The following is a 12209-nucleotide window of genomic DNA, read 5'->3' as shown; positions in this document are numbered from 1 at the left end:
AATACAGAAAAAATGTTTTCAAGCATTTTAATGCCAGTGCCTAGGAGACCAGTACTTAGATATATTCAGCATATTTTTGATAAAATTAACAACAAAAATTAAAATCAATGTGGTAACAAAAACAATGAAATCAAAACTAAGACTGGGGTGGAAACAGCACAATGCCTGGTTGTCAGGTGGCCCATTACTATGTGGTTTTATAACTTTGGATAAATCACAACTTAGTGGAGCTTTAATTTTTTACAACTCTAAATTGGAAAGAGTTAAATCAATTGAAATGACTCCTGTATAGAAAATAAAATTTCAAAAGTGGTGTGGCAGAAAGACCCTAAGGTGACCCTCAATGATTCCACCTCCTCTTATTCACACTTTTGTGTAATTCCAGCCCCTGAGTATGGATAAGATGTATGCCTTGCGTCTAACCAACAGAATATCCAAAGGTGATGGTATGCATTCCCATGGTTAAGTAACATTATGTAGCAAAGGTGATAGGAGCTGTGGACAGTAACTAGCCAAAGGGCAGTGTTGTAGTGATAACGGCATTAATTCATTCATCAGGACAGAGCTGTCATGATCCAATTACCTCTTAAAGGTTACATCTCTTAACACTGTTGCACTGGGGATTAAGTTTCCAATGCATGAACTTTGGGGAACACATCCAAAATAGAGTAGGAGGCAAAAGGTCCTCAGAGTCAAACAACCACAAAGATAGGAATTTTGTCAACAATATTAATAAGTTTAGATATAATTCTTCCCCAGACAAGTCTACAGATGAAAATGCAACCCAACCAAAACCTTGATTCCATTCTTGGGAGATACTGAGAAGAGCATCCAGTTCAGTTTTGCCCCAAATCCTGACTCATGGAAACTCTGAGATAATAAATGTGTGTTGTTTTCAGCCACTAAGTTTATAATAATTTGTTACACAGCAATATAAAATACAAGTAGACAATGCAATCATAGATATCAAAACTTTGTTTTATACATTCATATTAACCTCCCACACTCTTGTTCACTTCCAACTAAAGTGGGTTTCAAGCAGCATGACATATTCATGGAGTACATTCTTTCTCATAATGAGCTTTTCTTTCTACCCCCTGCTCCTTATTTCTTTCCTTCCTTTCTTCCTCACACTTTCTTTTCTTCTATTTATTTTTTTTAACAAAAGCTTCATTTTAAGGACTTCATCCTCTTGGAACACTTCAATAGTGCTCTCATTAAACTTTGGTATATCTCTAAAATAATACTCCTCAGTTAAGATATAATGAAATGAGGAGAATGTTTGACTTCTTTTTCCTTTTTAGTTTATAGTGGCGAAGTTCCTCTTTTAAAATAGAAAGTATAGAGAAACAGAAATAACCTGTTGTTATTCCATCTGCTGTCTAGCAAGTTGTAATTAAAGTAATAAATTCATCTGTGTTACTTCATATGTGTGTATTATTATATAGTCAACAATATCAGCAAATAGCAAACTATTATCAATTAACTGACATATCTAGTCCTTTAAAATTATTACAGATAATATTACCAACATCTATCTGACATACCATGTAAAGGCAAACGTGGTAAAAATTCTTGTCAAAGCATAAGATCTTCCTTAAATTAACAACAAAGAATCAATACAGTGGACATTTCTTAATTTCTATCACTCTTTCTTTTGAGGATCACCTTCTCCCCCAGTTACTTACAGTATTCCAGCATTTTGACAACAGGCATATCTGTTCCATGACTAGTCAACCAAAATAGCCTATGTTGCGGCCAGAGTGATTGGCTGAGGTGTGGGCACATGAAAAGATTAATGAAATTATTACTTTTCCATGGTAAGGAAGGAAATTACAGTAAGTTAGCAGCCATATTCCTGGTTTAATGAAGAAAGCCTGACTACCATAAATGAGACTAAGACCAAAAAGATAAGAATAAGTGATGGTACAGGATGAGAAAAACAGGCCCACTTGTACAAAACTCTTAATTCTATTCCTTGAAGTTCCCACAACTGACCTAAATCTGAAGTTTTTTTCCTTATTCTGTGAGAAATATTCCTAAATTTCATAAGCCAATCACTACTGATTTGCTTTTTAAGCTAGTTTGAATTAGGTTTCTGTACCCTGAAAATGAAAGAATCAACTAAAATGATATATTATTTCATTAAAAAAATTTTAAATACTAGACTGGTTATCTATATGCTTTAAGCAGAAAACCTGGATATTATCTGTCTTTAATCATAAGTTTGCTGATTATAGGAACTATGTCTGTTAAACCTGATTGCTAAAGAACATAAGAATCTACTAATGCTTTTAAATAAAGTATAAAATGAACAAACTCATTAAATGTTAAACATATATCCCCAAGAATAGAGGAAAATGAAGAAATGTCCTCTTAAAAGCAAAGTATATCTTTGGATTTACAGTCCTGATATAGAACAGTACCATAACACCATAGTACCAGCCTAGACTAAACTGTATTGTCCCAATATACACCTCATAGACCAATAAATACATAACCTAGGTAGCACCAAAAAAAAAGCTGATTAAATGTAATAAAAAACTTACAGTTAGAGCTATTATTATTACAAACAAGACAGCTTTGGTAGCTGTCTTAGATTTGGAAGAACTATTGGTAGCAGAGCAAAATGAAAAATCAGTAATGACCTGCCATTAAAAAATGCATTTTTATATCCAATGAAATTTATCTACAGGGAAACAAAGAATAACAACATAAAAACTCTCCTATTTTGTTTAACAAAGGTTAAAATTCTCAAAGACACCTTAATATGAAAACTTTATAAATAGTCCATAAAAACCAATAACTAAATTCATCTATCTGAAAATGCAATATGAAAATGCACATCCCTACAGAAAATAACCTCTTCAGAAACCACTGTTTATCCTCTGCTGACTGGCATATTAAAGAAACTCAATTCACCATAGCAACCTATCTTAACACCAGAAGATAAATATATGCTAAATTTAGAGATGACTGCTTTCCAGACAGCAATCCCGACTTTCCTTCATATTTAATGGCATGATCCAAGGGCCCAAAATATCATTTAATCAGACTGCAGTGTGAAGATAAGTGCACTCAAAGAGATGAGCCTGTGTTTCAGGACCAACAAAATATTAAAGATTCTATTATAGGTGGTAAAATAAGTAAAGAAGTACATAAAGGTAAATAAAATTTTTGTGTCTACAAAATTTACAATTAGATACAACGACTTTGTCCAATTTTATCTTTGTTCTTAAATATAAAATGCCATAATTAAGTATAAATGATGTATAGTAACAAAATAATGTTTCAACTAGAAGGTGGTGGTGGTTTTTAAATCAGTGAGCTATATTTTCAAGCTGATAACTTCCAGTGAAAAAAAATTTCTTTTTCCGAAAAGCAATCCTTTACAATGAGGTATAATAAGAGTAACAGAAATACAAGTCAAACAATACAAACAGGAAAGATGGACTAATTAAAATTCTATGGTTACAAAATTACAATGGACTTATTTGCGCTTTATAGTCTTTGTAATCACAGTGAAGATAATTTCTAGTTTACGTAAACACAGTTACTATAAGTAACACAGTTTTATACAATTTACTGCACAATATACATTATCAAAACAGTCAAATATATAAAACACCTTTTTTTCTTTACTCTCTTGATTACTTGCATGAAAGTCTTTTTTTTTTTTTTTTTGGAGATGGAGTTTCAGTCTTGTTGCCCAGGATGGAATGCAGTGGTGTGATCTCGGCTCACTGCAACCTCTGCCTCTCAGATTCACGCAATTCTCCTGCCTCAGCCTCCCAAGTAGCTGGGATTACAGGCATCCACCACCATGCCTAGTTAATTTTTTGTAGTTTCAGTAGAGACAGAGTTTCACCATGTTAGCCTCGCTGGTCTCAAACTCCTAACCTTAGGTGATCCACCCACCTTGGCTTCCCAAAGTGCTGGGATTACAGGCATGAGTCACCATGCCTGGCAATGAAAGTCATTATTAAAGACAAGATGTGAAGAAGCAAGTAAAGTTCATTTAAAAACATCAAGAATATATCACTTCATGCCCATTAGGATAACTACAATTTAAAAAAATAAGTGTTGGTGAGGACGTTGAGAAATTAGAAGCCTGATAGACATTGCCAGTGGAGCTGTATAATGGTGCAGCTGCTACAGAAAATAATATGGTGGTCCTTGCAAAAAAAAAAAAAAAAATGAATATAGAATTACCATATGATCCAGTAATTCTACTTCTGGGTATATATCCAAAAGAATTGAAATCAGGATCCAAAAAGATATTTGTACACTCACGTTCATAAGAACACTGCTCACAGCAATAAAAAGGGGAAAGCAACCCAAGTGTTCACTGATGGATGAATGGATAAACGAAATTTCGTATATACCTACAATGGAAAATGTGTCCTATTTGACTCTAAAGAAATATCCTTATAGTCAAATAATATCCTGCATTCTGAATGATAACATTCAGAGATGGCCAATTCTTCCATGAAGAATTCATTAAAAAAAATTCTTCCTCTAGCCATCTTACACAGCACACATCTAAAATGGTCCTAAATTTGTAAGAGCCTTTGCAAATTAAATAAAGTGAGACACATTCCACATGTACACAATCAGCATCATCATCATAAATAGTACAAACAGATTTCTCTAGTTGTCATTCTTATGCTTTCTTTTTCTTTTGATTTCTAACTTTTTTCTTTTTTGTGATTCCTAACTTTTAATAATATTTATAAATGAGTCTGAGTTCAAATAATTACGCTAGCTTATAAATAAGCAATAAGAAATCTAAAGCATAAATATGGTAATATGTTGTATTTCTTATCTGCAGCACATAGTACATGGAGATTTGAAAGTATGTTTAAGAATTACCTCTATAGAGAATACAACTGAATACAATCCAAAATAATGTACTTTATATAGAGTACCTCTTTTGCACATAATACTATCTCTCCAGAAGAAACACAAATGATTTAATAACTTCCATAGTACGTATTTCTCCACTTGAAAAATAATCTCACACTAAGAATAACTTCTTATACGCATGAAAATTATGTAGCATATTAGATAAGTTTCTAATATAGAGATAACATCAAGTTACACTTGATAACACTTTCAATGCGCTACTGAGACCACAACTATAGCAAGAGTTCTTATAACACAACTCAAATTGATAAATGATACATATAGCAGAGGAAATCAACATCAAAATATTTATAACCATATATGAGCTACTAAAACAGTCACATTGTTACACTGTTTATTTCAAAATTAAGCATGCATGAAAATTAGTAATTCAAACAAACCCTTAGGCACATTGATCAGCAAAAAGTGAATGTCGAGTTCCTTTGCTTGCTCTTACACTCAACACCTACAGGACTGTAATAGAAACAAGTATTCTTAGAGTAACCACCCAAATAAAAGAGTTTGTCAGGTATTCCCTTAACCTCAGTCTTGCCACAAGTCACATTCTGCTCCTATGATTACAACAGTTGAAAAGTTAGTAGCTAGACCAGAAAGTCTTGCTTAGAGATTCATAACTTTCTCATATTTTTTTCTCCCATGGCATCTCTCTGTCATGTTCACACAATAGCTCACTTGGTTCATTCAAGCCCAGTAACAAGTTTTACTACAATGGCAGTAAAATCTTGGAGTTTGTACCATACAGTTTAAGTAAATTACAGAGTATCTATCATTGTTCCATTAGCCTGACACAGATTTAGAGTATGAATTAGTCAGTTTAGGTTCTGCACTTTCAATCTCTGACACAGTAAGCCCCTCATCTAGCTCTGACTACTCTTGGTTTAAACACTGTTTTATATCATATATTCTTAATAAAACTCATTAGAGTTTTATTTTTGTACTTTGTCTACAGAAATTCTGTATCAGCTCATTTATCTAATTAAGATATATAATACACTTCTCTGAGTATCAATATTGACTAGATAAGCCTGGGTTTTCCTTAGCCTAATTTTTCTTGCTCTATTATTCTGTCTTCCTCTCTAACAGTATTGGGGCTAAAATTCTTAATTCTTATTTACCATCAACTCCTTTCAGTATCAGCAGCTCAAGTGGGTGAATCATAATACGAATCTACCAGGCACATTAACATACAAAGCATTCACTCAACACACATCTTATTCTAATAATTTTTATATGGAACATGTATTAAAATGACATGTATACAATTTTAATAACCATCACACTAGTCTGGAGTAGTTATCAAATGACAATAATTTTTTGAGGAGGAGTTTTGTTTTTTTTTTTTTTTTGAGACGGAGTCTCGCTCTGTCACCCAGGCTGGAGTGCTGCTGGGCGATCGCAGCTCACTGCAAACTCCGTCTCCTAGGTTCATGCCATTCTCCCGCCTCAGCCTCCGAAGTAGCTGGGACTACAGGCACCTGCTACCACACCTGGCTAATTTTTTTTGTATTTTTAGTGGAGACGGGGTTTCACTGTGTTAGCCAGGATGGTCTCGATCTCCTGACCTCATGATCCGCCCACCTTGGCCTCCCAAAGTGCTGGGATTACAGGCGTGAGCCACCGCGCCCGGTCGAAGAGGAGATTTTTGTAAAAACAAAACAAAAGTATTTCTGATATACTTCCTATTCAATGTTGCAACATAAACAATTCAGCTCCATGTAGGACCATCTAGTATACCTGAATCAATGAAATGTAGTGAACATTTATGTCAAGAGTCTGAGACAGAAAAGAGACACTTAGCTTTAAAAAAAAAATCCTCACCTACAATGTACATACTAAATGAATACTGCAATCAGACAGGAACTCAGAATAAAATATTTCCCATCATAATAACACATGAATATGAGTATATATATATATATATATATATATATATATATTTCCACATTAGGCATTTTTTTCTCTAGAAGATTTTACCTAATGAGGAATATATCTTTAAAATACGAATTCAAGTCATCAATAGTATATCCTGACAGTTCTTAATAAAGAAAAAATTCCTTAGAAAGTCAAGCAGGCAGGAGCAAAAACAAACTCTTTCTCCATGAATGCTGACATTCTTATAATACTAGACTAATTCAAGAGGATAATGGCGGGGGTTAAGAGAGTGATGCTATATTAAGATATTTCTGGCTGTTTTAATAAAGGTACACTGAGAATTATTTTGTCCTTCCAATGAAGTGGTCTGAGATGAATTTTTTTTTTAAGAATACTAAAATTAAATATAGAATTTAGTGGTAGGTTGAATGATGAATGTTACTCTACATTCCAAGAAGAAGCAACAAGTTTTCTCAAAACAAGACAATTGATTATTATAATCCATTATTCAAGTGTAATTCTTCAAATCTTTTGTATAATTGGAGTTCATATGAGCAAATTTTTTTCATCATATTGCTGCATTAAACAGATATACAGTCTTATTTTACTAAAATATATCTTACAAATAATACAATAATAATTTTTTTTTTTTTGAGATGGAGCCTCGCTCTGTCGCCCAGGCTGGAGTGCAGTGGCGCAATCTCGGCTCACTGCAACCTCTGCCTACCGGGTTCAAGAGATTCTCCTGCCTCAGCCTCCCAAGTAGCTGGGACAACAGGCGCACACCACCACGCCCAGCTAATTTTTGTATTTTTTGTAGAGACGGGGTTTCACCATGTTGGCCAGGATGGTCTCAATCTCCTGACCTCGTGATCCACCTACCTCGGCCTCCTAAAGTTCTGGGATTACAGGCATGAGGCACTGCGCCCAGCCAATAATTTATTTTATTCATTCAAATAAGCAAAGTCTTTTGAGGAAACTGTAAAGTTTCCACCCATATCCATAAGGAAAGTAGAACTCTTAATAATGCAATTAAATGTTATTCACTAGGTATATTTACATCCAAACGGAATCATTACATTGTTGGTTAAATTTTCACAGGACTCAAAGGACAGCTGTCTATCTTCATAGAGATAAAAATCAAGGAGGAGGAATATTCACAATCCTTTTGAGTTAGAAAAAGAAAGATCGAGAAAAGAAAAAAATGGAGAGAGCTAGACTTGGAAATGCATTCTGAACTCATGACATTATATATGAACTTTGATATTCAATACATTTTCAGCACTCTCATAATATTTTTTAACATGAGTAGTCAATCATTAAAGAATCAATAATCTTCAAGATATTCTTGTGTTTATTCCTCACAAAATTCTCAATGACTTATTAGTGAATCCTGTAGGAGGGTAGATTACATGTGATCTGGGAGATGGATTTCCTATTAGGACACATTTAATTGTATGCATTATATGTGTCATTAAAGAAGGCACCTGGCAGCATTCAATTTTCTTTACTCTGCTTCACAGGCTTAACTAGTTTTAATAATTTTTTTAATAAACAGTGATATTATTGGGAAGGTGTGTTCATAGATAGTATGCATATTTATCAGTAAATATAAAACTGTAAAAAAATTCATGAACTAGAAAGTGATATTACTGTAGAATATATGTATTAGAAAGATATGCTAATAAAGAATGGGACTGACTGATGAGCAAAAAAATTAAAAACTGAAATCTATAAAACTCCTCAAATTCCTGTGCCATATGTAAAACATTAGAAATATATCTAACATATTCAAATGTATATTGTTATTACAAATAACTACTTTATATTTCTAATTATAATTACAAATAATTGCTATAAATAATATATTCAAAAAACTTCAAATTGTTGTAAACAAATTCAATCTGTCTTTCCCAAGCAAATCAACTACTAATCATCTTCCTTGGCTAGTAGCTACTGCCACATTGGCTAGATATTATCAGCCATCAGCATTCTTCCTTGAAAATCGATCATTAATCATGACATCATTCCTTCTAAAATCTATTCTATTTCTAAAAAGAAACTTTTCTGTCAGACTTCAATACATGCAAAACACAGTATTAGAAAAGAAAAAATTGTTGTACCTTAAATAAGTTTTCAGATAAAACTCTTTTGAGAGAAGGAACACTAATAATTTATACTTAATACTGAAAGCAAAATACTCACAAAGAAGGATCTTGTACGAGATCTTTGAGATTTATCCCACTGCGATCTTCTGCAAGATTCCTGAAGCAACTATCACTCACTAAATAAGAATGGGGAAAAGAAAAAAAAATTAATTTTTGTTTACATTTCATTTAAGCTGTTGCTGACCAAAAGACATTTTGAAATGAAAAATGGCTTTTTAAAAAAAATTTTTCACCAAATATTAATATTGGTTTATTTATAGGCCTGGTGAATTTAGCAACAAATGTTAACATTCTAAACCAGCCAACATTTCAATAACAATCCACTACTTTAAGCACACCAACTCTATATAAATACATTATATAAAATAATAAACATATCGGTCTAAATTTTGTTCTTACTGTTACAAGATTAATTTACTAGTACACAGTAGCAAGTCACTGCCCCACAACAACTAGGAAAAAAAGAGACAAACTACAAAATCATATTTTTAAAAATATTGGTGAGCAATGGAAATAAAAAGGATAAACTAAATTTGCAGGATGATTGATGATTAATATCTCTTAAGTCAGTTAATCCTGCTGATTATTTTAATTTCTGGAAGGATTTGCCATTTAGACACAGGCTAGATAAGAAAGAAGGACACTACTAGGGAAAAGAAAAACCAGCACAGCTCTTGATAATTTTTAAGCTGGCATGAAAAACTGGAATCTGATGAAGCCCAAAATTACAGACAGTTTTCTCCCTGAAAAATTTGCTGAGTGCCAGAATTACCTAAGATGATTTGGGGCAGCAGTTGGCAGAATAGACCATGGGGCAAATAATAATCCCTGTAATGTTGTGGTGATTAGAAGTCAAAGTCACACTAGAACAGATGGAGCCTACCACTGTGAGGATAAAATTTTAATAGGCCTTCCCACAAGATATTTGCTCTCAACCAAAAGCATCCCCTTAGTGGGTGGGGAGCAGGAGGAAATGAGTAAAGTGAGCAGGACCAGAAAGGTAGAGTAAAATCTCCAACAATTTTACAGTATATAAATACAAAGTCACCAGACAGAATAGTCTGCAACACAACAGCTCTTGTCATTAGGACATTTAAAATCAAAGGCATTCTAAGTGTATCAAAAGCTGCCACCCAAACTTGATGCAGTAAGATTCATAATTGAGTTGAGGTGATTAGCACTTGATCTTATCTTTCTAATACAGAATTGAAGAAAAATAATATTTAGTTCAATTTCTGCTGCTCTATTTTAATCAATATTTGGTATACGATAAAAATTACAAGGTATGGAAAGGGGCACAAATGTGACTAACAATCAAGGGAAAAGAGAATAAATATAAGCAGACCCACAGATGATATAAAGTTAGAAGACAAGGACTTTAAGAAAGATCTTCAAAGTAGATGAAAAAAGGAAAACTTCAACCAAGAATGAAAATCTATTTTAAAAATTAAATAATGATTTTATATCTGAAAAACACTATCTGCAATAAAGCAGTTGGTGGGTGGGTTTTACAACTGACTGAATACAGCAAAGTACAGATTAGTGAATTTGAATATAGGTCAGCAGAAAATATCCACACTGAAGCAGAGCATGAAAAAAATGAAATGAACAGAGCATAAGAGATATGTGGGAATTAAACACTTTAACACAAATACAATTCCAGTTAGAATACAGTAGACAGAAAGTGAGGAGAAACAATACTTTTAGAAAAAGTTAAAAATTGCTGAGACTAGCCTAAAACTGATACAATATATTAACATTCTGACTTGGGAAGTATGGCAAACACCACACTGGCAAAGGTGAAAAAACCACAATCAACACTGAAAATGCTGAAAATCAAAGATAACAAGAACACTTTAATAACAGTCAGAGGGAGAAAAAGACATTTCAAAAGAAAAACAAGAAAACCTAAAGATGAGTTTTTAACACAAACTATCAAATCCAGAAGACAATGGGACAATATGTTTAAAATACTTGAGAAAAATTATGAATCCAAGTTGTACCTTGATAAAATATCCATCTAAAAATGAAGGCACCCATGTGTGCCACTTGTGAACTCAAAGATTGGCTCAACCAAGGCCTGCTACAACTACAGTCAGTGCGCAAACAGGGAGTCTGAGGGCCTGAGGGCTGGCCCACCCAGTGCGTACCACAAATGATGACCTCATGAACTCCAGTGGTAAGGCCACCATGTGCCTCCAATAACCACCCAGGAGCCCAAGAACCAACCCACTGCTAACACTGCCAGCAACTGTGCACAACCCTTACGAGCCAAAGAACAACCCAACAAATATCCCTGTCCCCAGACAAGTCTTGTCGCTGACTCCATGAACAACCTCACCTGAACCCTCTTGGGAAACTGCAGACACTGCTAACATTATTTACAGCCAAAGTAATCATACAGAGACTACACTAATGCAACCACCTGAACCAAAGCCAAAACACTCTACCCAAATGACACTATAGATATGACTACAGAAAAAAGTTTACCTAAAAAAGTGAATCCAGAAAACTGAAAGAAGAAATTGCTAAACATATACACAGTTATAAATGTAGGGATGCAAGACACACGAAAAAGGAAATATGACACTGCCACAGAAATACAATAATTATCCAGTAACAGAGCCCCCAAAAGAAAATCTATGAAATACCTGCAAAAAATTTAAATAATAACCTTTCAAAACTCAGTAGATACAAAAGAACACAGACAGAAAATATACATAAATCAGAAAAAAAAAACAACCTGGTGATCTAAATGAGAAATTAAATAGAATGTCATAAAAAACAACAACTAAACAGAAATTCTGGAACTGAAGAATTCAACAATTAAAATACAAAAATACACTTGAAAGCTTCAACAATCAAACAGATCAAGCAGAAAATAATTTTAGTACTTGAAGACGGGTTTTTAAAAATAACCCAGTCAGACAAAAGGAAAAAAAAGATTAAAAAAAATGAATAAACCTTTATGACATGGGAAACCATCAAGTAAATATTCACATTTTGTGAATTACAGAAGGAAATGAGTGTAGAAAAGGCATAGAAAACTTATTTGGTAAAATAATAGCTGACAACTTCCCAAAGCTTGAGAGAGAGACATCAAGATCCAGAAAGGTCAAATATCCCCAAAATACTCAACTCAAAAATGTCATCTCTGAGACACATATCTCTCAAACTGCCAAGAGTCAAAGACAAAGAAATAATTCTAAAAACAGCAAAAAGCATCAAGTTACATATAAGGGA

The 12209-nt window shown here is 33.5% G+C and overlaps 1 protein-coding gene across 6 annotated transcripts in view; it reads right to left on the bottom strand.

Annotated features, from left to right (window-relative positions):
* GPHN (gephyrin) overlaps positions 1-12209 on the bottom strand; it is a 719765-nt gene that overhangs the window by 530716 nt on the left and 176840 nt on the right. For all 6 annotated transcript variants that reach the window (XM_025392025.1, XM_025392028.1, XM_025392024.1 and 3 more), the window contains exon 2: positions 9004-9082. In XM_025392025.1, the coding sequence (XP_025247810.1) occupies positions 9004-9082 (79 nt within the window). The remainder of the gene's footprint in view (positions 1-9003; positions 9083-12209) is intronic.

Source organism: Theropithecus gelada, chromosome 7b (genome assembly GCF_003255815.1).
Source record: "Theropithecus gelada isolate Dixy chromosome 7b, Tgel_1.0, whole genome shotgun sequence".
NCBI lineage: Eukaryota > Metazoa > Chordata > Mammalia > Primates > Cercopithecidae > Theropithecus > Theropithecus gelada.
The sequence above is the reverse complement of the archived record's forward strand: the minus strand, read 5'-3'. Positions and strand labels throughout refer to the sequence as shown.